Source organism: Coregonus lavaretus (genome assembly GCF_964263955.1).
Source record: "Coregonus lavaretus genome assembly, chromosome: 18".
In the NCBI taxonomy this organism is placed as follows: Eukaryota; Metazoa; Chordata; class Actinopteri; order Salmoniformes; family Salmonidae; genus Coregonus; species Coregonus lavaretus.
The window spans coordinates 31,735,939-31,762,525 of record NC_140005.1 but is presented as its reverse complement, the minus strand read 5'-3'; the positions used below and the strand labels follow the sequence as shown (position 1 = coordinate 31,762,525).

The window sequence follows — 26,587 nt, the reverse complement described above, 5'->3', positions numbered from 1 at the left end:
TTTAGGTGCAATCTTACTAGCAGCAATATCCTTGCCTGTGAAGCCCTTTTTGTGCAAACCAATGATGACGGCACGTGTTTCTTTGCAGGTAACCATGGTTAACAGAGGAAGAACAATGATTTCAAGCACCACCCTTCTTTTAAAGCTTCCAGTCTGTTATTCTAACTGAATCAGCATGACAGAGAGATCTCCAGCCTTGTCCTCGTCAACACTCTCACCTGTGTTAACGAGAGAATCACTGACATGATGTCAGCTGGTCCTTTTGTGGCAGGGCTGAAATGCAGTGGAATTTTTTTTGGGGATTAAGTTCATTTTCATGGCAAAGAGGGACTTTGCAATTAATTGCAATTCATCTGATCACTCTTCATAACATTTTGGAGTATATGCAAATTGCCATCATAAAAACTGAGGCAGCAGACTCAGCAGAAAATTAATATTTGTGTCATTCTCAAAACTTTTGACCACGACTGCAGATTGATGAGACATTTTTATTTATTTAATACATTTTAGAATAAGGCTGTAACGTAACAAAATGTGGAAAGAGTCAAGGGGTCTGAATACTTTCCGAATGGACTGTACATTGTACTTTTATACACAGTATTACATGATAGAAATATAGTTTGATATACACATGCAGTGAAAACAGGACAAATATTAGCACCAGGGTTGCCATGTCTCCGGTTTTCCAGAAAATTGGGCTACTTTGAAAACAATGTCGTGGGTGAAAATGTATTGGTTGCGGGTTGCAGGTTTTTGGGCTACTTCTAAGTTGCACCATGGCCGCCATGGAATTTCTTTTCCCCCAAAGGTGATTTTAGAAACACTTAAAATAAGGGCTGTGTTTCGTGTAGGCTTACCCTGGCGTGACGTTTTGATAACCATGTAAATCTCTCTCGGAAAAGGTGGCTTTTATCAATATATTAGTCTCTATTTACTCTGATTCGAAAATTCTAATTAGCATCAAAGTAGACATCATGCAAGACCACAAATCCCTGCAACCTCCGGCACGTTTTCTCTAACTGGCACCTTTGCTAACAGGTTAATTTAAACACGTTTGCCAATTTATTCATTACTACATTTCGATAACATTAGATAGTTAATCCAGAGATTCTTACCTTTGCCTCGATTCGGCAGTCTCGTCCAGATCATCATGGCATTTGTAGTTCATTAGGAGCTAACTAGCATTTCATTTGTTGGGGGTAAATACAGGCAAATATATTGATAAAAGTCACATTGTCCAAGAGAGATTTACACGGTTATAAAAACGTCACACCAGGGTAAGCCTACACGATACACAGCCCTTATTTTAAGTGTTTCTAAAATCCCCTATGGGAAAATGAATGATGGATAAACGATTGGAACGATTTCCCTGTTTGACCGCTAGGTTTTATGGGTATTATGATTCATACTGTGGTACTCTATAGAAATGACAAATCAATCTCGCAAATGGGCCATTTATAACGGTTTGCAGTCTTAACATCATGCCCGAAAATAGCCTAACAGTGTTTTGAAGTGTTTCTTGCGCAGAAATGTCAAGATCCTCTGTCCAACTTTCATCACTCAAACTCTCCTGTCGGATTTATCTATAGTTATGCACATGCGCAAAAGGGATTTATTTACAATTATAAACTGTGGTCGAGCCATGAATGCTGATTGGCTGAAAGCCGTGGTATCTCAGCCTGTATACCACGAGTATGACAAAAAGTTTACTGTTATGTTAGTAACCAGTTTTATAATAGCAATAAGGCAGCTCGGGGGTATGTGGTATATGGCCAATATACATTTACATTTTAGTCATTTAGCAGACGCTCTTATACATACCACTGCTAAATCCAAGCATTCTTGCTACATATTCAAATTCCTTTATTAAGTCACATCATAGCTCGCAATAATTATTATTTTGATGAAAACCACAGTTTGCTTCTAACGCCATTATGTCGATATTCCTTCTTAATTGGCTCGATAACATTATGGGACAAGAGTTTATTGGATAAATGTGGCAACTCTTGCTGCACTGCTAGTTTTAAGGCCTTTTGGGCAGGTTTTGAGTGGTCATTGGGCTAGAAATGTTTGCTAAACCTGGCAACCCTTATAAGCACCCCCTTCACCCCCTGGGATCTTTAGTGACCACAGAGTTGGGACACCAATTTAAAGTCCCATCTTCAATTTTATTGAGGAACATTCCATTGTTAGTTAGTACTTCAACATTATCAAAATGAGATGAATGTTGTAAAAGTGTATGGTATACATTACAGTGATCTGTCTTTGAACATACTGCCCTTTTCATTTCATTAGCATATTTCTCTTTGGCTTTTGTTTGTCTGTCTTTCCCCTGTTGGCATTCATACTGTACACGTCTTGAAACAGAACATCATTGAATGGCAGACTTTTACACTCCCAACTGAGTTTTTTTTCCTGCCAAAGGCTGTGCATCTGTTGAAGGGTCAAGAAAATGATATATTACTATTCGAATGAAAGGCTTGTATGGAAACTAACAACGTTGCTCTATCAAATAGAATAACTCCTCTCTGTGCTTGGAATGGAATAGCGGCCTTATGCTAGCTAGCTAGCTCACTTTGGATGAGTAGCAAAAATTAGCTACTAGTTAACAAAAAAAGAAAAGACAACTTATCCTTTCGCCCAGAACTTTTGTCCTTTCTAAATGTTATGAATTTTAGTGACGTTGTCAATTCTTGTTCCCGAATGTATTTAGTTATTTGGTCCTCAAACTTGAAGTCTATGGAGGACTAAAAGTGCCACAATTAAATAAATAAATACACCATTAAATAATTACTTAAATGTGTCATTAATTAATTAAAATTAGAATTAAATACATAAATGTGTAATTAAATGTATCATTAATTAATTCAAATACCGATTCATTTTATGTAAAATACATATATAATTATTTCACTATTTACATTTACATTTCATGATCCTGCATTGCAGTGATTCATGAATTACTTAAAACTGTCAAACTGACCCATCAAAGTCAGTGGGCGGGGCTAACGCGAATCTAGTCTGATCCATTGCTTTGGTCTGAAGTAGAGTAGGCCAACCTGGATAGAGACAATGGAGGATCTCCGTGAACTTTCCAGGGAGTTGGTTAGAGACATTTTAAACTTAGCAGAGGATGTAGAAGCAGGACCTGCTGACATTATCCGGAATTGATTTGTCTTGGCTTGATGCAGAGGGTAACCAATCAGGCGTTAGGTTCCGCCTACCAACTTTTGATGGGTCAGTTTGACAGTTTTAAGTAATTCAGGAAGCACTCCAACGCAGGACCATGAAATGTAAATGTAAATAGTGAAATTATTATATATGTATTTTACATAAAATGAATCGGTATTTGAATTAATTAATGACACATTTAATAACACATTTATGTATTTAATTCTAATTTTAATTAATTAATGACACATTTAAGTAATTATTTAATGGTGTATTTATTTATTTAATTGTGGCACTTTTAGTCCTCCATAGTATGAAGTCGAGATATGCCATTTCGAAAATGAGTCGTTCGCCGCGAAGCCTCATCTGATTGGTCGGGTAGGCGAGCCTTCTGAGCCGGCATATGCGTCAACACATTCCCCAATCTGATTGGTCAACTAGGCGGGCCTTCTGACTGTGGTAACGAGTGATGGTCCGGCAGAGAGAGGCAGAGAAGTGAGATCACTGAGCTAATAATGGTATGTTCAAAATAACTGGGAACTCGAAATAATACGAGGTCAAAACATGACTTCTGTGATCTTCAGGTCGGAAAGTCGGAGCTCTAGAAAGAGGCCCGAGTCGCAAAGTTTGAACTTCGAGTTGGATGACCGTTCAAAATATTTTTCCCAGTCGGAGCTCCTTTTTTTCCGAGTTCAGTTGGCTTGAACGCACTGAAGTTGGAAGCTGGAGATTTCCGAGTTGATTTGAACGCTGCATAAGAACAGCGCGAGATGCCAGAGCTGTCGCTGTATCTTTCTAATGTCAACATCTCTTTGGGGCAAGCTATGGACGCTGAAAAGGTGTGATGATAAAAATTTTAGACCTGTTCTCATGAGTTTAGCCAACAAAAAAACGAATGTGTGTGTTGTCTTTTAACTAGCTAGCTACTTCCTTGTATTGTAACATTAGCCTCAGCAGCTAGCTAGCTATCTCAAGCAGGAATAAATATGTGCATTCTGTAGGCAATTTGTTCACAATTATACATTTCTACGACATACATAGCTAGCTACCATAGTAACAGCCACTAACGTTAGCACTCTCATTAGCTACGGTACGAATTAATCACTCACAGAAACTGCTTGAAAAAACCTGTTGTGTTGGAATGTTTTCATTCAATGTGTGACAAATGTCAACAACCCTAATGTAGCTGCTATTCTTTCTAGTAGTTACATGATGATAGTAAAATTATGTTTCTACCAGCTGTAACCAAACACGTCTGGAGAATGGACTGTTGTTGTTGTGATGATGATGATGATTGACAGAGCTCCAATATGGTGAAGGAATTTGAGAGTGTGGAGCTGGGAGACATGGGGATGAAGAAGCAGAAGGTGCCCCGTAGAACGATTTACTTTGCCAGTGGCGAGACCATGGAGGAATACAGCACAGATGAAGAAGATGAGGAAGTGCAAGCTTCTTTCGCTGTTAAGACCTCAGCTGACCAGGTTGGTTTCTCTGTCCTTGTAAATTAAAACGGGACTTTACTCCATTAAACATTCCCACATTTCGTTAACTTTGTTTTCTTATTGTGTCATGTTTTTGTTACAGTCCAAGTTGAATTGGGGTCCATATTTTTGGTTTCACATGTGGCGAGTGGCAACCTCCACTATTTCAGGTAAATGTGGTATTATGTATACTACACTCTAAAGATAAACACGTATGATGAGTGATTTAAAATGTAGCCTATATAAATTGAATGCTCAGTGTGTTAGTAATACTGTGCCTCTGCCTTGTGCTTTTTACTTTCAGTTTGTGACTATCTTGGGGAGAGAATGGCCTCATTGTTCGGCATTACCTCACCCAAGTACCAGTATGCTATTGACGAGTACTACAGAACGAAAAAGGAGGTACGTTGTTGTCTTGTATTTGGGGAAACATCTATTTACAGAACTTGGAATGCTTCATTACTTCTATTTTGTTACTACTACTTTGTTACTACTCCATGATGTAGTTTGTATATCCCTGCTTCTCATTCATGTTGTGACTGACAGGAGGATGAGGAGGAGGAGGAGAACCGGCTGTCTGAGGAGGCAGAACGCCGTTTTGAAGAGGAGCACAACCAGGAGATCCAGCAGCCAGCCATGGAGCAGCCGGAGGGCAAAGCCTCCTTCGTCAACGTCAGCTTCGAGTTGGATCAAGATCCCACACCTGATACCAACAGATTTCCTGCCCCCATCCCCACCTAACAGTTCAATTAAATGGATGTTTCCATTTTTCTAATTTCACGATGTAGCCTCCTCAGCCTTCTTTTGCGCTAGCGTAGAATTCTTATTTTTAAATCATACTGATTTAATGATGTAGCCTCTCAAAAAAAAATTATAGTGTAGTTTTCTTATTTTTGTTTAAATGATCATGTTCTATTAGTACTGTAAATCAGATTTCTTAAAAACAAAATACATATTTTTTTAGTTGCTGCGTTGTCAATATGCATGAACTTTTGTGTGCAATGAACATTGCTGTGCTGTGTGTCAGTGACAATGAATGAGCATACGGATGATAGATATCTGATGCTGATTGTAACTATTTGCGGGTTTAAGAAATGTCTTTGATTTATTTTTTCAGGAACATAATAACATTGTTATACAATAAGTTAGCAGCTATTTTCAGCCAGTTAGCGGTGAGATAAGTTACCTTTTTCTAAAACCATTTCAGAGCTGCACAATGTTATAGGAATAGTAAAGATGTATTTCAGCTGACAATTACTATTTATATTAATTGTCAACCATGACAATCAATTATTTTCACTTCCGAATGCCCACAAATATGTTATTGTGTTACTATGAGAAGTTATGCACAGGGCTTTTCAGAGTCCATCAGTGTGATGTCGGGATCTGTCCCCAGGCCTTTAACGTAATAACTTCACACGTTGCTCATTGGCATCTGTGCGAACACATGACATTACTATTGTCCAGAGCCGTATATTACAGTGAGCTCCAGAAGTATTGGGACAGTGGGCATTTTTGTTGTTTTGGCTCTGTACTCCAGCACATTGAATTTGAAATGATTTACATTTTTACATTTTAGTCATTTAGCAGACGCTCTTATCCAGAGCGACTTACAGTTAGTGAGTGCATACATTTTTCATACTGGCCCCCCGTGGGAATTATACAATGACTATGACTTTTTGTTCATAGTCCCCCCATTTTAGGGGACCAAAAGCATTGGGACAAATTCACAAATGTATTTGGTCCGATATTCCTAGCACACAGTGATTTCATCAAACTTGTGACTCTACAAACTTGTTGGATGCATTTGCTTTTTGTTTTGGTTGTGTTTCAGATAATTTTGTGCCCAATAGCAATTCATTATAAATAATGTATTGTGTCATTTTGGAGTCACTTTTATTATAAATAAGAATGTAATATATTTCTAAACACTTCTACATTAATGTGGATGCTACCATGATTACAGATAGTCCTGAATGAATTGTGAATGAATTCAAATCAAATCAAATCAAATTGTATTGGTCACATGCGCCGAATACAACAGGTGCAGACATTACAGTGAAATGCTTACTTACAGCCCTTAACCAACAGTGCATTTATTTTAAACAAAAAAAGTAAGAATAAAACAACAACAACGAAAAAAAGAGCAGAAGTAAAATAAAGTGACAGTAGGGAGGCTATATATACAGGGGGGTACCGTTGCAGAGTCAATGTGCGGGGGCACCGGCTAGTTGAGGTAGTTGAGGTAATATGTACATGTGGGTAGAGTTAAAGTGACTATGCATAAATACTTAACAGAGTAGCAGCAGCGTAAAAAGGATGGGGTGGGGGGGCAGTGCAAATAGTCCGGGTAGCCATGATTAGCTGTTCAGGAGTCTTATGGCTTGGGGGTAGAAGCTGTTGAGAAGTCTTTTGGACCTAGACTTGGCACTCCGGTACCGCTTGCCGTGCGGTAGCAGAGAGAACAGTCTATGACTAGGGTGGCTGGAGTCTTTGACAATTTTGAGGGCCTTCCTCTGACACCGCCTGGTATAGAGGTCCTGGATGGCAGGAAGCTTTGCCCCAGTGATGTACTGGGCCGTACGCACTACCCTCTGTAGTGCCTTGCGGTCAGAGGCCAAGCAGTTGCCATACCAGGCGGTGATGCAACCAGTCAGGATGCTCTCGATGGTGCAGCTGTAGAATTTTTGGAGGATCTGAGGACCCATGCCAAATCTTTTTAGTCTCCTGAGGGGGAATAGGCTTTGTCGTGCCCTCTTCACGACTGTCTTGGTGTGTTTGGACCATGATAGTTCGTTGGTGATGTGGACACCAAGGAACTTGAAGCTCTCAACCTGTTCCACTACAGCCCCGTCGATGAGAATGGGGGCGTGCTCAGTCCTCTTTTTTTTCCTGTAGTCCACAATCATCTCCTTTGTCTTGGTCACGTTGAGGGAGAGGTTGTTGTCCTGGCACCACACGGCCAGATCTCTGACCTCCTCCCTATAGGCTGTCTCATCGTTGTCGGTGATCAGGCCTACCACTGTTGTGTCGTCGGCAAACTTAATGATGGTGTTGGAGTCGTGCCTGGCCATGCAGTCATGGGTGAACAGAGAGTACAGGAGGGGACTGAGCACGCACCCCTGAGGGGCCCCCGTGTTGAGGATCAGTGTGGCAGATGTGTTGTTACCTACACTTACCACCTGGGGGCGGCCCGTCAGGAAGTCCAGGATCCAGTTGCAGAGGGAGGTGTTTAGTCCCAGGATCCTTAGCTTAGTGATGAGCTTAGAGGGCACTATGGTGTTGAATGCTGAGCTGCAGTCAATGAATAGCATTCTCACGTAGGTGTTCCTCTTGTCCAGGTGGGAAAGGGCAGTGTGGAGTGCGATAGAGATTGCATCATCTGTGGATCTGTTGGGGCGGTATGCAAATTGGAGTGGGTCTAGGGTTTCTGGGATTATGCTGTTGATGTGAGCCATGACCAGTCTTTCAAAGCACTTCATGGCTACAGATGTCAGTGCTACGGGTCGGTAGTCATTTAGGCAGGTTATCTTAGAGTTCTTGGGCACGGGGACTATGGTGGTCTGCTTGAAACATGTTGGTATTACAGACTCAGTCAGGGACATGTTGAAAATGTCAGTGAAGACACTTGCCAGTTGGTCAGCACATGCTCGGAGTACACGTCCTGGTAATCCGTCTGGCCCTGCGGCCTTGTGAATGTTGACCTGCTTAAAAGTCTTACTCACATCGGCTACGGAGAGCGTGATCACATAGTCATCCGGAACAGCTGGTGCTCTCATGCATGCTTCAGTGTTGCTTGCCTCGAAGCGAGCATAGAAGTGGTTTAGCTCGTCTGGTAGGCTTGTGTCACTGGGCAGCTCGCGGCTGTGCTTCCCTTTGTAGTCTGTAATAGTTTTCAAGCCCTGCCACATCCGACGAGCGTCAGAGCCAGTGTAGTATGATTCAATCTTAGACCTGTATTGACTCTTTGCCTGTTTGATGGTTCGTCGGAGGTCATAGCGGGATTTCTTATAAGCGTCCGGGTTAGAGTTCCGTTCCTTGAAAGCGGCAGCTCTACCCTTTAGCTCAGTGCGGATGTTTCCTGTAATCCATGGCTTCTGGTTGGGGTATGTACGTACGGTCACTGTGGGGATGACATCATCGATGCACTTATTGATGAAGCCAGTGACTGATGTGGTGTACTCCTCAATGCTGTCTGAAGAATCCCGGAACATGTTCCAGTCTGTGCTAGCAAAACAGTCCTGTAGCTTAGCATCTGCGTCATCTGACCACTTTTTTATTAACCGAATCACTGGTGCTTCCTGCTTCAGTTTTTGCTTATAAGCAGGAATCAGGAGGATAGAGTTATGGTCAGATTTGCCAAATGGAGGGCGAGGGAGAGCTTTGTATGCGTCTCTGTGTGTGGAGTAAAGGTGGTCTAGAGTTTTTTTCCCTCTGGTTGCACATTTAACATGCTGGTAGAAATTAGGTAGAACGGATTTAAGTTTCCCTGAATTAAAGTTAGACGCACAAATATCATATCCCCAAGACATGCTAACCTCTCACCATTACAATAACAGGGGAGGTTATCATTTTTTGGGGGGGTATGATATTTATGCCTCTTTAACTGTTTAGAAACCTATTATATTCTTATTTACAATAAAAGTGACTCCAAAATGACACAATACATTATTTACTATTAATTTCTATTGGGCACAAAATTATCTAAAACACAAACAAAACAGCAAATGCATCCAACACGTTTGTAGAGTCACAAGCTTGATGTAATCATTGTGTGCTAAGAATATGGGACCAAATAAACTTTTGATTACATTAATACACATAAGTGAATTTGTCCCAATACTTTTGGTCCCCAAAAATGGGGGGACTATGTACATAAAGTGCTGAAATTTCTAAACGGTTCACCCGATATGGATGAAAATACCTTCAAATTAAAGCTGACAGTCTGCACCTTAACCTCTTAGTCATTGCATCATTTTACATCGAAAGAGCTGGAGTACATAGCCAAAACAACAAAAAATGTGTCGCTGTCCCAATACTTTTGGCGCTCACTGTATCTCTGCTAGAGCTGACCTTATCTGCTATTGTCCCTTCCAAGTGTACAGGGCTTGAGAGGGATGCCTACGGTAAAGCCAAACATGTTAAATGAATGTTAAAATCTGCTGCTCTCTTTTGGAACGCAGTATTGTCAAGATAACTCCTTATTACAGTGTGTAAATTGCCCAGAGAGTTTGAAATGCCAAGAGACACTTTATTAAGACTGATGTTAAGAAAATATTTATTTTCCCACCCTGCTATACTACGTACACACTCCTTCACACAAGGAAATACAATCTAAAAGTCCAACATAATTATGAAGAAAAAATACATCTACTTTATTAATGGAAACCGGTTTAATTTGAAAGCTTAAATACATAGTATTTTCATTTTCTATTTTAACTGTACATTAATAAACATTTAAATGGACATACAACTTTGTTGTATTGAGAAGTCTTGCCAAGTCCACAAGAGTGTGTGTCTAGAATCTTTAACTGTAACATATACAGTGCATTCGGAAAGTATTCAGACCCCTTGACTTTTTCCACGTTTTGTTACGTTACAGCCTTATTCTAAAATGGATTAAATAGTTGTTTTCCCTCATCAATCTACACACAATACCCCATAATGACAAAGCAAAAATAGGTTTTTAGAAACGTTTGCAAATGTATTACAAATAAAGAGCTGATATATCACATTTCACAAGTATTCAGACCCTTTACTCAGTACTTTGTTGAAGCACCTTTGGCAGCGATTACAGCCTCAAGTCTTGGGTATGACGCTACAAGCTTGGCACACCTGTATTTGGGGAGTTTCTCCCATTTTTCTTTGTAGATTCTCTCAAGCTCTGTCAGGTTGGATGGGGAGCATCGCTGCACAGCTATTTTAAGGTCTCTCCAGAGATGTTAGATCGGGTTCAAGTCCGGCTCTGGCTGGGCCACTCAAGGACATTCAGAGACTTGTCCCGAAGCCACTCCTGTGTTGTCTTGGCTGTGTGCTTAGGGTCGTTGTCCTGTTGGAAGGTGAACCTTCGCCTCAGTCTGAGGTCCTGAGCGCTCTGGAGAAGGTTTTCATCAAGGATCTCTCTGTATTTTGCTCCGTTCATCTTACCCTCAAACCTGACTAGTCTCCCAGTCCCTGCCGCTGAAAAACATCCCCACAGCATGCTGCCACCACCATGCTTCACCGTAGGGATGGTGCCAGGTTTCCTCCAGACGTGACACTTGGCATTCAGGCCAAAGAGTTCAATCTTGGTTTCATCAGACCAGAGAATCTTGTTTCTCAAGGTCTGAGAGTCTTTAGGTGCCTTTTGGCAAACTCCAAGCGGGCTGTCATGTGTCTTTTACTGAGGAGTGGCTTCCATCTGGCCCCTCTACCATAAAGGCCTGATTGGTGGAGTGCTGCAGAGATGGTTGTCCTTCTGGAAGGTTCTCCCATCTCCACAGAGGAAATCTGGAGCTCTTTCAGAGTGACCATCGGGTTCTTGTTCACCTCCCTGACCAAGGCCCTTCTCCCCCGATTGCTCAGTTTGGCCGGGCGACCAGCTCTAGGAAGAGTCTTGGGGATTCTAAACTTCTTCCATTTAAGAATGATGGAGGCCATTGTGTTCTTGGGGAGCTTCAATGCTGCAGAAATGTTTTGGTACCCCTTCCCCAGATCTGTGCCTCGACACAATCCTGTCTCGGCGCTCTAGGGACAATTCCTTCGACCTCATGGCTTGGTTTTTGCTCTGACATGCACTGTCAACTGTGGGACCTTATATAGACAGGTATGTGACTTTCCAAATCATGTCCAATCAATTGAATATACCACAGGTGGACTCCAATCAAGTTGTAGAAACATATCAAGGATGATCAATGGAAACAGGATGCACCTGAGCTCAATTTCGAGTCTAATAGCAAAGGGTCTGAATACTTATGTAAAGAATGTTGTTGTTTTCTATTAAATTTGCAAAAATGTCTAAAAAACTGTTTTCGCTTTGTAATTATGGGTTATTGTGTGCAGATTGATGAGGAGACATGTTTATTTAATCCATTTTAGAATAAGGCTGTAACGTAACAAAATGTGGAAAAAGTCAAGCGGCCTGAATACTTTCCGAATGTATTGTATATCCTCTTATTGCTGGTCTAGTAGTCCTTCCCAGTTTGACAGAAGATTCATGTATCGTCAAGATCAGCTGTGTTGCTGTCATTAGCAACCAGTACTTCCCTGGGTTTCATAGGTCCAGAAGCCGTTGAAATCAATGAGGATGCTGGTTACTGTGTCTCCTTGGCTGCTGTTCACTAAATCCTGCAACGTGATCTTCTACGGATCCTTTGGCTTCACCATGTCAAAGATCTCATCCTGAAGGCACAACATTGCAAATTGTTTTAAAATGACTTATTAAAATCATTATTGAATGAATTATTCAAATCATTATTAAAAATATTCAAATCCCAACTAGTACAAATGAGAATGCAGGTTCGGTCTGTAAAAAGTTGTCAGGGAAGCATAAGATTTAATGGCATGACAAATGTGCATCAGTAGCTATCTTTCCATCCAATTAGCGACAGATTTTTATGGGAATATTCTAGAATCCGCATAACGAAAATATGCACATTTTCCAACCAGTGGTGTTTCCACCAAACGGACTTGTTGAGGATAAACATCTGTGTGTGATGATGTAGTGCACACAAAATACACTTGTTTTGTTTACGTTTTCATGTACCGAATAAAAAACTAAAGTTCAATGTGTTTCCATCGAATTTTCAACTCTACGGATAGTTTTGTCACAAATAGCAAATATGAATACTCTCGTCTTGGCACGTGCACTCAGCCAACAGCTCGCAGATACTGTGCGGGTAGGCTAGTCTCCATGATGAGGCTATTATGGATAAGAGCGATAATATTTGTATTTGTCAAACGGCAGTCAAGCATCAATCATCATGTCACCAGAATATGACCCTCGATATTTATTCGAAAGCAGCATCAAGATCACCGTGCACTTTCACCACCCTGTGAAGTTCATCATCATTTATTAAAATTGAGCAGAGTTGGAGCGAGAGCAGACACTTGTACTTTCTCTTGAGCTTCGTTTGATAGCCTACTTTTTAAGAGTGGGACAAATATGGGTGATCAGTATGTATTTCTAGGCAATGTAGTAAACTATAGCCTATTCATATTTAAGAAGTTAATTTCATTGGAAAGATAACTGACCCGTGCTTCTCTGCCCATGCATAGGCTATAGCCTACAATTTTAATTGAGACCACACGCGCACCTGATCTCGCACCTATGGCTACTGAACTTGAAGCAGCAAGAATGATGAAAGCGAACACTTGCTCTTTCTCTTGAGCTACAGTCGTTTTGCATATAGGATATAGCCTACGTTTTAGGAGGACGATTTGCAGGCAGAGACAATTAAATGGGTAATCAATATTTATTGAAAATAGAAAGGTGCAACGCTCGGTCACCATGGTAGCCAATAAGTGCGTTGCCCTTTTCCTTTTCAATTTCAATTATGACCTAATTTTTGGATTGCACCTCGACCCACGTTGGTTGAGCGCCCTCCAGTTTTCAATTATCAATATTAATTTACAGACACTGTAGTAAACTATAGCCTATTCATATTTATGTTAATTTACTTGGAAAGATAACTGCCACATCAATCTCAGCCCATGCATAAGCAGCCTACTTCATAGAGCCCCACCGTGGAGGTGTCATAATTCCCATAAAATCTAGCGGTCAGACAGGGAAATGGTTCCAATCGTTTTTCCACCATTAATTTTTCCTATAGGGAATTTTAGAAACACTTAAAATAAGAGCTGTGTTTTGTGTAGGCTAACCCTGGCATATAGTTTTGATAACCATGTAAATCTCTCTCGGACAATATATTCAATATAATATGTTCGGCTCTATTTACTCTCAGATTCGAAAATGCTAATTAGCATCAAAGTAGACATCATGCAAGACCAGCATGTCATCTCTAGCTGGCACCTTTGCTAATAGGTATTGTGTCAATTTTTAACTTTTACAAGACAGTTCACAGAATTGTAAATTTAAAGACATTTTGCCAATTTATTCATTACTACATTTAGCTAGCATTAGATAGTTAATCCAGAGATTCTTACCTTTGCCTTGATTCAGCAGTCTCATCCAGATCATCATGGCATTTGTAGTTCTTTATGATAGCCACATTAGCAGCAAATTAGCATTTCATTGTTGGTGGGTAAATACAGGCGAATATATTGATAAAAGTCACTTTGTCCTAGAGAGATTTACACGGTTATCAAAACGTCACGCCAGGGTAAGCCTACATGAAACACAGCCCTTATTTTAAGTGTTTCTAAAATCCCCTATGGGAAAATGAATGGTGGAAAAACAATTGGAACCATTTCCATTTGACCGCTTGGTTTTATGGTTATTAAGACTCTATTTAGACCACACATATACCAGGCACACTTGATCTCGCACACCAAACTAGGAGTGGAGAGGTAGGCTACTGAACTTGAAGCAGCAAATTCTGAGTGTGTGAATAATGCGACAAAGAGGTGCTTTTAATACAATAGGTATTCTCATTCCAAAGTTGTCTGTCTGACCATGTGCTTCCACCCACAGCATGAAAAATGCTGACCCGCACAGCCTACCGGCACTGTGTCTGTGAGCTGTTGGCTGAGCGCATGTGCCAAGACCAGAGTAGGCACATTTGCTACAATTTTTGTGACAAAACTATCGGTACAGTTGAAATGCGATGGAAACACATTGAACTTTAGATTTTTATTCGGTACATGAAAACTGAAGTGAAAAAGTACATTTTGTGTAAACTATGTCATCATGCACTGAAGTCTGTTTGGTGGAAACACACCACTGGTGGAAAACATTCTTGAATATTCACATGAAAATCTGTCACCATTTGGATGGAAATTAGCTAGCTTTAAATATTGTATCAGCAAACTCAAAGATCTTGGGGAAACAAAGGCAGCAGCACTGAACACCTACTGAGCACTATCACTTATGGTTAACTCCATACAAATGCTTGACACCCACAACCTAATCCCTCCACAACATTTCTGGATGAGACTTATTTCTGGATACTTCCAGCTGATTTTTCAGTAACCAGTAGTACACTTCAGTTACTTCATCCATGGTGAATAGGGTAACAGGGGACAAAGTCTATTTACCTTGACATCCTGGAAGAATACGGTCTCCTGTCCATGGATTTTCATCAACTCCTGAATGGCTGGTGGAAAATTTGTTTTACATGATGGATGAAAACATTTTTTATACAGTGAGCTAGATAGCAAGTTCCCACTGTCTGCTGTCTCCATTGACTTCCATTATCTCTGGCCCAATGTGGCATGTTCTGTCAGATGTCTGTCTCACCCTGAAGAAGTAGTTGAGAGTGAAGACATTGAGGTAGCCCTTGTTCTCCATGTCCAGCAGCTTGAAGATGTACTGCAGCGCTGCAGGCTCCTTCCTGTTCTCCAGAGCCAGAACAAAGTCCAGGTATGTCTAATAGTCCTGGGAAAGATACACACAAAGTCAAGACCAGATTTAGTATTAAATCAGGTCCAGTGTTTCCCCTATATTAATTTAGCAGCGGCTCCTAAATCGTTTCCGCCACTCCAAAAAAGTAGAAAAATAATAATTTTAAGATAAGAGGGACAACAAGTTACATATCTTCCTCAGATTCTCATCATTGTCCGAGAAACCTCCAAGGTAACTAGCTAGCTAGCTTGTAATCCTGGATGTGTAGCCAACCCTATTAATAGATGTACTGTATGTAATAATTGTTAGCTAAAATACAGTAATGTTACGCTAGCAAAAACATTTTTGGGGTTAATAAAGAATTGGCTGTGATGTCATTGAGATCAAGACATAAAATTAAACTGTCCTCTATTTTGAGATGAGTTTCAAAGGAAGAGAACATAATTTAATTTTAATGAATTTTGGAGTAGAATGTCCTTTAAAACAGTAACCAGAAGTGACCTTCTCACAGTCGTTCAACAAAAAAAACTCCCCCGGGAAGACCCCAAACAGATAAGGGTTTTACAATTTCTCCGTCGTAGGTGAGGCACTCCTGGTACACGCTGTCCAGAAAGACGCTGGTCAGTGTGCCAGTGCCGTAGCGAGACAGCTCCTCCTTACTGAGCATGCCGTCGTGGTCCTTGTCCAGATTCAGGTACTGACCTGGAAGAGGAAACACAGGATCGACCATCTTACCAAGACAGGACAAAGAAATCTAGAGTATATATTTTTATTTTAACATTCAGGTATTACCGGCTTCAGATTAGTCCGATGTCTATTAGGCAAAATGTTTAAATCAAATATCGTGTTTAAATCAAGTTATCGTTAACTAACCAGTCCGTAAAGGATCCAGGAAGAAGAAGAACTTGCGGACAGCGGTGCAGACGTAGAAGGAATATAAGGACTTCTCCAGGCCACCCAGCTGAGGAAGTGTGGGGATCAGCTCTAAAATGTAGTTCTCCAAGTCCTGTCACATAACAAGACAACACACACATCCCAACTCAATCAAACCTGAATTCCAAACAGTCTGGTGTTCAACCTATTTATGGGTTGCACGTTTCGTCACAATATTGTTTTGAACGTTCGTTTTAGGACTGATGGGCAACTGAACATTCTACTCAATGCATCCTCAATGGGCGCTGATGAAGATTTGGTCTAAAGTGCAATACTAAGGCTTGAAAACACAATGACATTTCTAAAGGCGGCAAATTATTACTAGGAAAACATTTGGTCATCATTTTGATGTCGCCAGATTGACTTTAGTTGCAGTATAACGTTAGCTAGCTAGCTAAAATTGAGGGGAGACCAGTGGATTTTAGCTAGCTAACGTTAGCATTGCTAGCTATTTTTGAGGAACTTTGCTAGCTAATGACAACATTGCCATCTGTCTAAAGTAAATTTGACGACATGATGATGATGGCAAAGTTGATTCCTACAAAATATTTGCCTACTTTAGCAATGTCCTCTCATCTTATTTCTAAGTCACTAGTGTAATCTAGGCGACATAGTCATTAGCTCCCATTCAAAGTCATTAGCCATGGTTTGATGAGAAAGTAGACATGGATGAGAAACTGACCTTTTATCATGACAAAGTTAAAGAACTGCATAATTGATATCCTGCCATAGGAGGAGTTTAGCATACACTCTGGCAGTGAAAAACTACCTGGGAGCGACCGGTGGGACAAAAAAATTGTTAGAAGAATTCCACGTTCCATTCCAAGTCATCATGTCAAAAAAAGGTACATGATCTTAGTGTGCCATCTGCCTGTGACACACATAGTCCTCTGGTCTATTCATTAGTCGCACACCCTTGCAAAACGTTTTGCACTGCAGCAAAACATTTAGCAACGGAAACATTTACTCTAAACGCTCTGCAACGTGACGTAAAAGCTGTTGAATTCTGTTTAGTTGTAGTTCATTCTTTTGAAGCAGAGCGGCAGGCCTATGAACTACATCTTCCGTTTAAGAATGAAATGGAACTCAACAGCCTTTATGTCATGTTGAATAAACCCCTAGTTTACACATACACTATGTCTCATCATCATGGTATTCATGTTGCCTTTTAACACCAGCTAAAAACATGCTTTTGGGCTAATGTGAATGTAAACAGAGGTAATTCTGCTCAAGATTAGCACAAAACTTTGTGGCTTCAAAATGACTGTAATATGCAGAGTACTCACTTGCACTTTACTCCTGCTTTTTCTCCAGCCTTCAGAAAACAGTCATAACTTATCTTCGCCTCCTCTCCTGTCATGGGTGGCACTTGGTGTTTGTCCAGCAGAAACCACAGGATCTAGATAACAGAAAGAAGATTTAGGTTAAATCATTAGTTTTGATTACTTTAATAGACTTATGCACTTTTCCCGGTGCTTGTAAAGCTTTCTATTTTAATAAATATTTGTTTGATTCTGCCAGATGTTAGTCTCACCTGTAATTCCTCATTGTCCAGAAGCTCCCGGCTCTTCCTCTGCAGAAAGAAGGCTCTGGACTCCTCTCGCAGTTTCTGTAGGAGAACTTCATCCTCTGCAGGAAGCTATATGCATCACACAGATAAAAGACTTCAGAAAACATGATCCTTTCAGCCCCTCAAACAAGTTAAACAGAAGCAGGCTAATAATACAAAAGTGCATCCGTTGACACACGTCATGAATATCATAATTATTGTAGGCTATAAAGCTGTTAAAATTTTTTTAATGTTAAAATGTTTAGTTAGAATGTTTGAGATTCTGTCAGAAAATGTAATTGCTTGCCCTGTAGTAGAAGCATGGAATGTTCTTGTAGTTCTCTCTGCTGCTTCCTCCCCTCCACTCTGTGTAGTATTTAGTTAAGAGTATTGTCTCGTCTGCTTTCTTCTCCTCCTCAGTCCTCTCATCTGAACAGAAATGGATAAGTTACATGTTGACACAATAAGGCTGTGTGAATGTTCAATCATTGAAATAAGTGGGTAGATGGCTAGTGTGGCTACCGGTAGTTAGTTATCTAGCTAGATAGCTACTTCTTACTCAAAAAATAAAGAAGTAACGTTAGCTAGCTAGCTATTCATATTTCTATGAAATTTGACTAGATAGCTAGCTAAATAAACACAACAAATCTATGGATGCAGCAAACCATTCATGGAGGATGCCGATCTCCTTTTCTAAAGCTCTTTCCAGTACACTACCTTATCGTTTGACATTTTTACTTCTGTTTATTCGTAATAACATTAAAACTAGCTAACCAATGTCATGAGAACTTCTTCTTCTGTGGGGTTTATCGGCGGTTGGCATCCAACTATGAGAACTTCAATCTCCAGCGTCTCTGAAATTTCTAAACAATCGTTAGCTCGCTTGGGATTGGTCGGCTATCGACGTGACCTCTGAACTGCATCACGAATGTCACACGATTGTGACGTCACGATATGCGACTTTCTGATCACAGGCATGCCTTCTTCAGCAGGTGAATACTCCGTAAAGTGTTCTATAGCTACATTTATTTAGCCAAATTATCATCCAAAACATGTGCATGCAGATATTGGGTCTCCTGACTCCTTATCGAAATAATAAAACCGGCAAGCTGGTTGTTTGCTTATAGGCAATGTCAACTAAAGTTTCTAGCTAGCTAGTTTGAACCTCATTTCTTAAAGTATCCCTGACTTCACTTGACTGTTTTTTGTTGTTGTTCAACACAGACATGAGACAGCACATCTGACAGTGTACAGTAGTAGTATATTGTTACTAACTATGAGCTCCCTCCTGATATTAAAAACAAGAATATGTCTGAAATACGTTAGCCCACTCTTTAATCCAAGCACTGCTGGCTTTACTCCTCTGAATAATGTGATTAGCAAGCTATCAGTTAGAACCAGACTTTTATGCACTAAAGGAGTGAGTAGACATGCAGCTAACAACAGGAAAGAGGACAGACAGAGGGAATTCAATATCAGAGAGAGGCCCCCTTTCCCCAAGTCAGTGTTTGCTGCTGGGACAGCCAAGAGAACTGCTGAATACCAAAAGAAGAGGGTGGAGGAGGAACCAGACTTCCCCAGAAAGAACAAGAGAGTGGAACCCCCAGAACACCCTCTCACTGCCTCAGAATGGAAGAGCCTCAAATTGACTTCACCGAACCCTGATCGCTTTGACGTCCGGATGATGTCATCAATGCTGGCCGATGGCACAGACATCAACGTGGCCAAGTCCCTGCTGGCCTATGTTGCCATGGATACCGGGACGCTGTCTTATGAGCTGCTTCTGCGGTATCTCACCCTGTGTGTCGGCGGCAGCCACCACTCTGAGGTGTTTGACATGTATGACATCATGAGGAGCCGGTTCAGGACATTAGACACTGGAGCCTCCAGCCTGTTCATAAAGGGCTTCAGCAGGACAGAACGCTGGAAGGAGGCGCTGACCATCCTGGAGAACATCAAGAGGGCCATCACGCCGTCACCGCGTAACTACGGCGATACCATCGCTGGGGCGGTGCTGCATGGTGACGGTGCCACTGCCTGGGCCCTGTATGCTGAGCTGATGGAGAAGGGCCTCATTCCCAACCAGGAGACATGGCAGGCCCTGTTCCAGTGTGGCCTCTCTCATCAGGGCCACGAGGACGGGCTGCAGTCCATCCTGCTCCATATGAGGGACAACCAGATCTATCCCGAGGAGACTCTTGTTAAAGATATCAAAGCTTGGTTTGAGAGGTAAGTCCTGAATATAGGTTACTAAATAGGCCTACAATCACACAATGTTATTGGGACAAAGCATGGGCTGTGCCTATTTTAGTTTGATTATGATATCTTCCTCTCTCCTGCCAGTCTTCCAGAACAGAAGTGGATTGGAAGCTGGTCCACCGTACACCCCAGGTAAAGACATAAACATTATTTTCATCTTCTTCATTAAACCATTAGACCTAATGAATTCAGAGTTTGAATCAGCACTTCATATGCTACTTCTTCTATACTTCTTCTACTTTTATATGAAATCTAGATGGCTGGAAAATTGAAATTCTTTATTAACCTCTAACTTTTGCCTTTTTATCCAGGGGAGTGTGTCGAAGCTGCCAGGCAGAGCTGGAGTCCATCCAGCTGAGTCAGGAGGAGTATGCCCAGCTCAAAGACAGGGTGATGGGGGACGTGATCCAAGGCAGAGACGTCTTCAATAAGACCACTCCAGAGGTTTGGGAACCTGTTTTTCTGTTTGTCTCCCTCTTGTCCTCCGCATTGATAGTGTCCACACACATTATGCAAATTGTCTACACTACAGGTCAGCTTTATGTAATTGGTCAGCCAATCCTTTTGAGTACAGTTGGTAGTACAAGAGCATGAAGTACAAGTATACTGAACAAAAATATAAACGCAACATGCAACAATTTCAAAGATTTTACTGAGTTACAGTTCATATAAGGAAATCAGTCAATTGAAATCAATTCATTAGGCCCTAATCTATGGATTTCACTTGACTGGGAATACAGATATGCATCTGTTGGTCACAGCTACCTTTAAAAAAAGGTAGGGGTTTGGATCAGAAAACCAGTCAGTATCTGGTGTGACCACCATTTGCCTCATGCAGCGCAACATATCTCCTTCGCATAGAGTTGATCAGGCTGTTGATTGTGGCCTGTGGAATGTTGTCCCACTCCTCTTCAATGGCAGTGTGAAGTTGCTGGATATTGGCGGGAACTGGAACATGCTGTCGTACACGTCGATCCAGAGCATCCCAAACATGCTCAATGGGTGATATGTCTGGTGATTATGCAGGCCATGGAAGAATTGGGACATTTTCAGCTTCCAGGAATTGTGTACAGGTCCTTGCAACATGAGCCGTGCATTATCATGCTGAAACATGAGGTGATGGTGGCGGATGAATGGCACGACAATGGGCCTCAAATTTGTGCACAACATTTGTGCACAACATTTGAGATAAATAAGCATTTTGTACTTATGGAACATTTCTGGGATCTTTTATTTCAGCTCATGAAACATGGAACCAACACTTTATATGTTGCGATTATATTTTTGTTCAGTGTAGATAGACAGCAGAAAATAGTTGCACTGAATACAATGGCCACTAGCTGGTGCTAGTGTCGTATCAAACCAAGTCTGCGCGATGTAAATTCAACAGCAAGCACTGCAGATTTCTCCTGTATTTCTCCATATGCACACATTGAGAATTGCACAACAAATGTTGTGAAAAACCTCTGGCAAAGTTTGATTTTGGATTTAACTATTCCTTTCGTGCTGGATGTTTTGGGGCTACATCTTTTAAGTATTGGTTGAACTATTCAGCCATTAAATGCAGTGTTGCATGATTCTGTGTTGTTCAGGGCCAATCTTGCTTTACTCTTAGGATTTGCTGTAGTTTAGGGGTTTATCTCCTGAATTAAACAGGATATTTTGCTGCATGAGGGCCAGTTGTATGAGCTTAGGGGTCTACTGATTAAAATAGCAGGTCGTCCTCCAAAGGATCCATAATTAGATGAGATTATGGGGATTTCCAGTTGCAGCACATGTATCTCCCCGTCTCTCTCTCTGCATCCCCCACTGAGCCCGCTCATAGTCAGTCAGCACAGCCACACATTTCAAACATTGGTAAAGGCTGGTCAATATGTAAGTGACAAAATAGATTTGAGCCTTTACTGGCGAAGACCTATTGCACCTCATTGTAAGGGTATTTGATGATAGCTGCTAAGTGTACTGTAACTAGCTTACCTCCATTTGTCACTGTCCTATATGTGGTCATTTATGTTTCATCAATAAGAATTCTTCAGATGCATGGTAGGAAACATACAATTATTTGTTTATTTGAATCCCCATTAGATTTTGCAGAGGCAGCAGCTATTCTTCCTGGGGTCCACAAAAAACACGAAACATGACAAGTAACAAAGGACAGTCACACATGTAAAATACAACTATATACAAACAATACAACCACAACAATACAACTAAAAAAATTGTGTGTGTGTTCAGTGTTTGTTTTTGTGTGTGTGTCCCCTCCCTGCCGTTCCATGAGATGTTGTTAAAACAATTTAAAGGTAATTTTGCTGTTTGCTTGTGTAATTGGAGATGGAAGGGAGTTTCATGCGATCATGGCTCTGTATAATACTGTGCGTTGCCGTGAATTCATTTTGGACTTGTGGACTGTGAAGAGACCTCTGGTGGCATGTCTTATGGGGTATGGGTGTCTGAGCTGAATGTTATTTAATTATGCAGACAATCAGGAATTTTCATTACGGTAAAGCTGCTCATAAAAACTAGAAGAGAAGCAGTTAATCTCTCATCAAGCCTCAACCAGGAAAGACTGGCATGCATGTTGTTGATGTTAGTTCTGTATATGCAGTTAAGGGCAAGGCGTGCTGCTCTGTTTTGAGCCAGCTGCTGCTTTCTAGGTCTTTCTTTGCTGCACTTGACCATATTACCAGGCAATAATCAAGATGGGACAAGACCAGAGCCTGAACAACTAGCACAGTTGATTTGTATGTAAAAAAAAAAAAAGGCAGAACATCTTTAAATAACAAACATACCCCTCCACATCTTCACAGCAACTTTTTCAATATGACTTGTCCATGGTAATGGACCATCCAATGTTATACCTAGGAGCTTCCTCAACTTGCTCAATGGTCAAACTCAATGGTCACACCCTTTATACACAACTCCAGTTGAGGTTTAGGTCTTAGAGAATGTTTTGAACCAAATATATGGAGCGATTTCAGTGCCAACAGATTGTATTTGAATTCCATAATTTGGAATTTGTATTAGGTTATTGCATACATTTTTTAATGCACAAATTGAATCATTGTATTCATAAATTGAACTTGTATTTCATGATTTGAAACAAAATTGAGTGAATATTGCATTCAGTTTTCAAATTCAATTTCAATTTAATTGAATATTCAAATGCAATATTTATATTTTCAGTTTCAATATGGTATATATTGCATTCATTGTCTGTGTATCAAGTTTATTAATTAGCATTTCAAGTTGATCAAAGTTTCAGATATTCGACTTCTCAGATGCGTTCAGATTCAGTTTTCGAATTCAGATTAAAAACCAGAGACAACATCCTGGTACTCTGCCAGCCAAGAAAGGTAGAGGAGAACAGATAGAATCAAATGCTCACTGTGGTCAACAGAAGCTTCTGGTGGTTTCTGAAGCCAACGTGGCATGTTTCATTAATTTTCTTCCTATGAATTTGGCTCTAGCAATTGAACCGTTTTGGCTATAAGCTATTATGACCCCATTCCTGAAAGTTAAGACTCTCTGGAACATGAACTATGATGATCACAGGCCGTGTTAGGAGTGTCAACAATTTAGCCCACATAAGAATATAGTTGAATAGCCCTGTCATAGCCCTTCTAAGGATAGCCGTTCCACACCCTATTTAATCTTGTTCTTGTGACTGACTGGGTTCGAACCAGGGCTCCTGCATTTCACAAGACTGTGTTAGTAGAGCTGGGACGATAGACCGAAAATTATCGACACTGATATCGTTCCTTACGGTAAGTAGCCTATACCATAGAAATGTGAGGTTTGAAATTAAATACGTTTGCTAATATGGCTGATTTGTTAATGGGACAGTTGATTGCTACAACCATCAAACTAGTAGTAGTAGTTTGAAGGAGAATTAAAAACAACTGGTGCACATTGTTATAAACATATCGTTCTATTTATCGTTATCGCATCAATTCAGGCAGTTTATCGCAATATGGATTTGTACCCATATTACCCTACTCTATGTGTTAGCCCACTTAGCTAAAGCCTATAGGGATAAGATCAGGAAGTTCATGTAAAGGACGACACATTGCTTGCTTAACAAGTACCGCATCCCCATGATTCAGCTCATACTGAAACTCGAACTCAGGACCTCTGCCTTGCAAACATACGTGACCGCCCTCCTGAAGTGTTCCAACCCACCGTACTATTGAAAAGGCCTTCTTCAATTGCACAAGGGGCGACGCTTCAGGCTGATGAGTATTCAAGATCCAGCAAGATTACTCATCTAAAGAGCGTGGTTTGGTGATCCATGCTTATGTGATGAGAACCTTGCCTGAGACCTGAAGACGTGTTAGTTTGAAATGTGTTAGTTTGTATTAGTTTTAAGTCTCCGGCAAGGGTAGTCATTATAAGGTTAACATGTTTCTGACTGTGTTAAGACTGTGTTAGCCTGTTGTGCTAAAGCTTAGACATTGGTCCTGTGACTTGGATGGGTCTCTTCAAGAAGGAGGTCAAAGGGGGGTGAAGTATAACACAGGTGGTGCGGTGACCACGTTTGTGTGATGAGTAACTTGTCTGAGACCTGGAAAGTTGCATTGTCTGGCACACAGGATACCTGCATTAGAAAGTGCATCAGTCAAACTAATACATGTCTTCAGGTCTCAGGCAAGGTTGCTCATCACATGCATGGATCATCAAACCACCTCTGTTGCATCTCATTAAATGGGGTGCACAGATCTTTCTGCTTCTGTTTGCCACAGAAAGTGTTGTTGTTGTGCAGTAGGCCTAATTTCGAACCCAGTCAGTTATATTGGTGCCGTGATCTCTGAGTATGAGGTCAAAGGGGGTGAAATGTAACGGAGGTTGTTCGATGAACTATGCTCTTTTGTTAAGTAACCTTGCTGGAGACTTGAAGACTTGTGTTAGCTTCCTGAACTGATCCCTATGGGCTTTAGCTAAGTGGGCTAACACAGTCTTGTGACATGAAGGAGACCTGGTTCGAACCCAGTCATTCACAAGAGCAAGATTAAATAGGGAGTGGAACAGCTATCCTAAGAAGGGCTGTGACAGGGCTATTCAACTATATACAGTGAGGGAAAAAAGTATTTGATCCCCTGCTGATTTTGTACGTTTGCCTACTGACAAAGACATGATCAGTCTATAATTTTAATGGTAGGTTTATTTGAACAGTGAGAGACAGAATAACAACAAAAAAATCCAGAAAAACGCATGTCAAAAATGTTATAAATTGATTTGCATTTTAATGAGGGAAATAAGTATTTGACCCCCTCTCAATCAGAAAGATTTCTGGCTCCCAGGTGTCTTTTATACAGGTAACGAGCTGAGATTAGGAGCACACTCTTAAAGGGAGTGCTCCTAATCTCAGTTTGTTACCTGTATAAAAGACACCTGTCCACAGAAGCAATCAATCATTCAGATTCCAAACTCTCCACCATGTCCAAGACCAAAGAGCTCTCCAAGGATGTCAGGGACAAGATTGTAGACCTACACAAGGCTGGAATGGGCTACAAGACCATCGCCAAGCAGCTTGGTGAGAAGGTGACAACAGTTGGTGCGATTATTCGCAAATGGAAGAAACACTAAAGACCTGTCAATCTCCCTCGGCCTGGGGCTCCATGCAAGATCTCACCTCGTGGAGTTGCAATGATCATGAGAACGGTGAGGAATCAGCCCAGAACTACACGGGAGGATCTTGTCAATGATCTCAAGGCAGCTGCGACCATAGTCACCAAGAAAACAATTGGTAACACACGACGCCGTGAAGGACTGAAATCCTGCAGCGCCCGCAAAGTCCCCCTGCTCAAGAAAGCACATATACAGGCCCGTCTGAAGTTTGCCAATGAACATCTGAATGATTCAGAGGAGAACTGGGTGAAAGTGTTGTGGTCAGATGAGACCAAAATCGAGCTCTTTGGCATCAACTCAACTCGCCGTGTTTGGAGGAGGAGGAATGCTGCCTATGACCCCAAGAACACCATCCCCACTGTCAAACATGGAGGTGGAAATATTATGCTTTGGGGGTGTTTTTCTGCTAAGGGGACAGGACAACTTCACCGCATCAAAGGGACGATGGACGGGGCCATGTACCGTCAAATCTTGGGTGAGAACCTCCTTCCCTCAGCCAGGGCATTGAAAATGAGTCGTGGATGGGTATTCCAGCATGACAATGACCCAAAACACACGGCCAAGGCAACAAAGGAGTGGCTCAAGAATAAGCACATTAAGGTCCTGGAGTGGCCTAGCCAGTCTCCAGACCTTAATTCCATAGAAAATCTGTGGAGGGAGCTGAAGGTTCGAGTTGCCAAACATCAGCCTCGAAACCTTAATGACTTGGAGAAGATCTGCAAAGAGGAGTGGGACAAAATCCCTCCTGAGATGTGTGCAAACCTGGTGGCCAACTACAAGAAACGTCTGACCTCTGTGATTGCCAACAAGGGTTTTGCCACCAAGTACTAAGTCATGTTTTGCAGAGGGGTCAAATACTTATTTCCCTCATTAAAATGCAAATCAATTTATAACATTTTTGACATGCATTTTTCTGGATTTTCGCTGTTCAAATAAACCTACCATTAAAATTATAGACTGATCATGTCTTTGTCAGTGGGCAAACGTACAAAATCAGCAGGGGATCAAATACTTTTTTCCCTCACTGTATATATATATTTTTTGTGACACTCCCTTCTAACATGGCCT

At 41.1% G+C, this 26,587-nt stretch overlaps 2 protein-coding genes and 1 pseudogene across 5 annotated transcripts in view; 2 read left to right on the top strand and 1 right to left on the bottom strand.

Moving 5' to 3' along the window:
• The first annotated feature begins 3,647 nt into the window (after positions 1-3,647).
• LOC311145805 (protein FAM177A1-like) lies at positions 3,648-6,534 on the top strand. Of its 3 annotated transcripts, none has more exons than XM_084182117.1 (5): positions 3,648-4,010; positions 4,491-4,652; positions 4,756-4,822; positions 4,957-5,054; positions 5,199-6,534. In XM_084182117.1, the coding sequence occupies exons 1-5, from the start codon at positions 3,942-3,944 to the stop codon at positions 5,391-5,393; spliced, it is 591 nt and encodes a 196-aa protein (XP_084038243.1). In that variant the 5' UTR covers positions 3,648-3,941; the 3' UTR covers positions 5,394-6,534. The 3 variants fall into 3 exon arrangements, with proteins under 3 accessions (XP_084038243.1, XP_084038242.1, XP_084038244.1); XM_084182116.1 differs by having other exon boundaries at positions 3,878-4,010; positions 4,473-4,652; XM_084182118.1 differs by having other exon boundaries at positions 3,897-4,010; positions 4,411-4,652.
• An 8,014-nt stretch (positions 6,535-14,548) lies between these two features.
• Positions 14,549-18,495, bottom strand: LOC311145632 (serine/threonine-protein phosphatase 2A regulatory subunit B'' subunit gamma-like; annotated as a pseudogene). The gene is made up of 8 exons (XR_014615600.1): positions 18,410-18,495; positions 17,943-18,064; positions 17,621-17,725; positions 17,373-17,485; positions 16,752-16,855; positions 15,946-16,159; positions 15,719-15,907; positions 14,549-15,186 (listed from the first exon to the last, which is right to left on the bottom strand). The product of XR_014615600.1 is annotated as a serine/threonine-protein phosphatase 2A regulatory subunit B'' subunit gamma-like (transcript).
• An 81-nt stretch (positions 18,496-18,576) lies between these two features.
• The window catches only part of prorp (protein only RNase P catalytic subunit), a 31,011-nt gene continuing 23,000 nt past the window's right edge, over positions 18,577-26,587 (top strand). Inside the window, exons 1-3 of the mRNA XM_084182564.1 lie at positions 18,577-19,864; positions 19,979-20,026; positions 20,206-20,338. Coding sequence (XP_084038690.1) covers positions 18,912-19,864; positions 19,979-20,026; positions 20,206-20,338 — 1,134 coding nt within the window. The 5' untranslated portion in view covers positions 18,577-18,911. The remainder of the gene's footprint in view (positions 19,865-19,978; positions 20,027-20,205; positions 20,339-26,587) is intronic.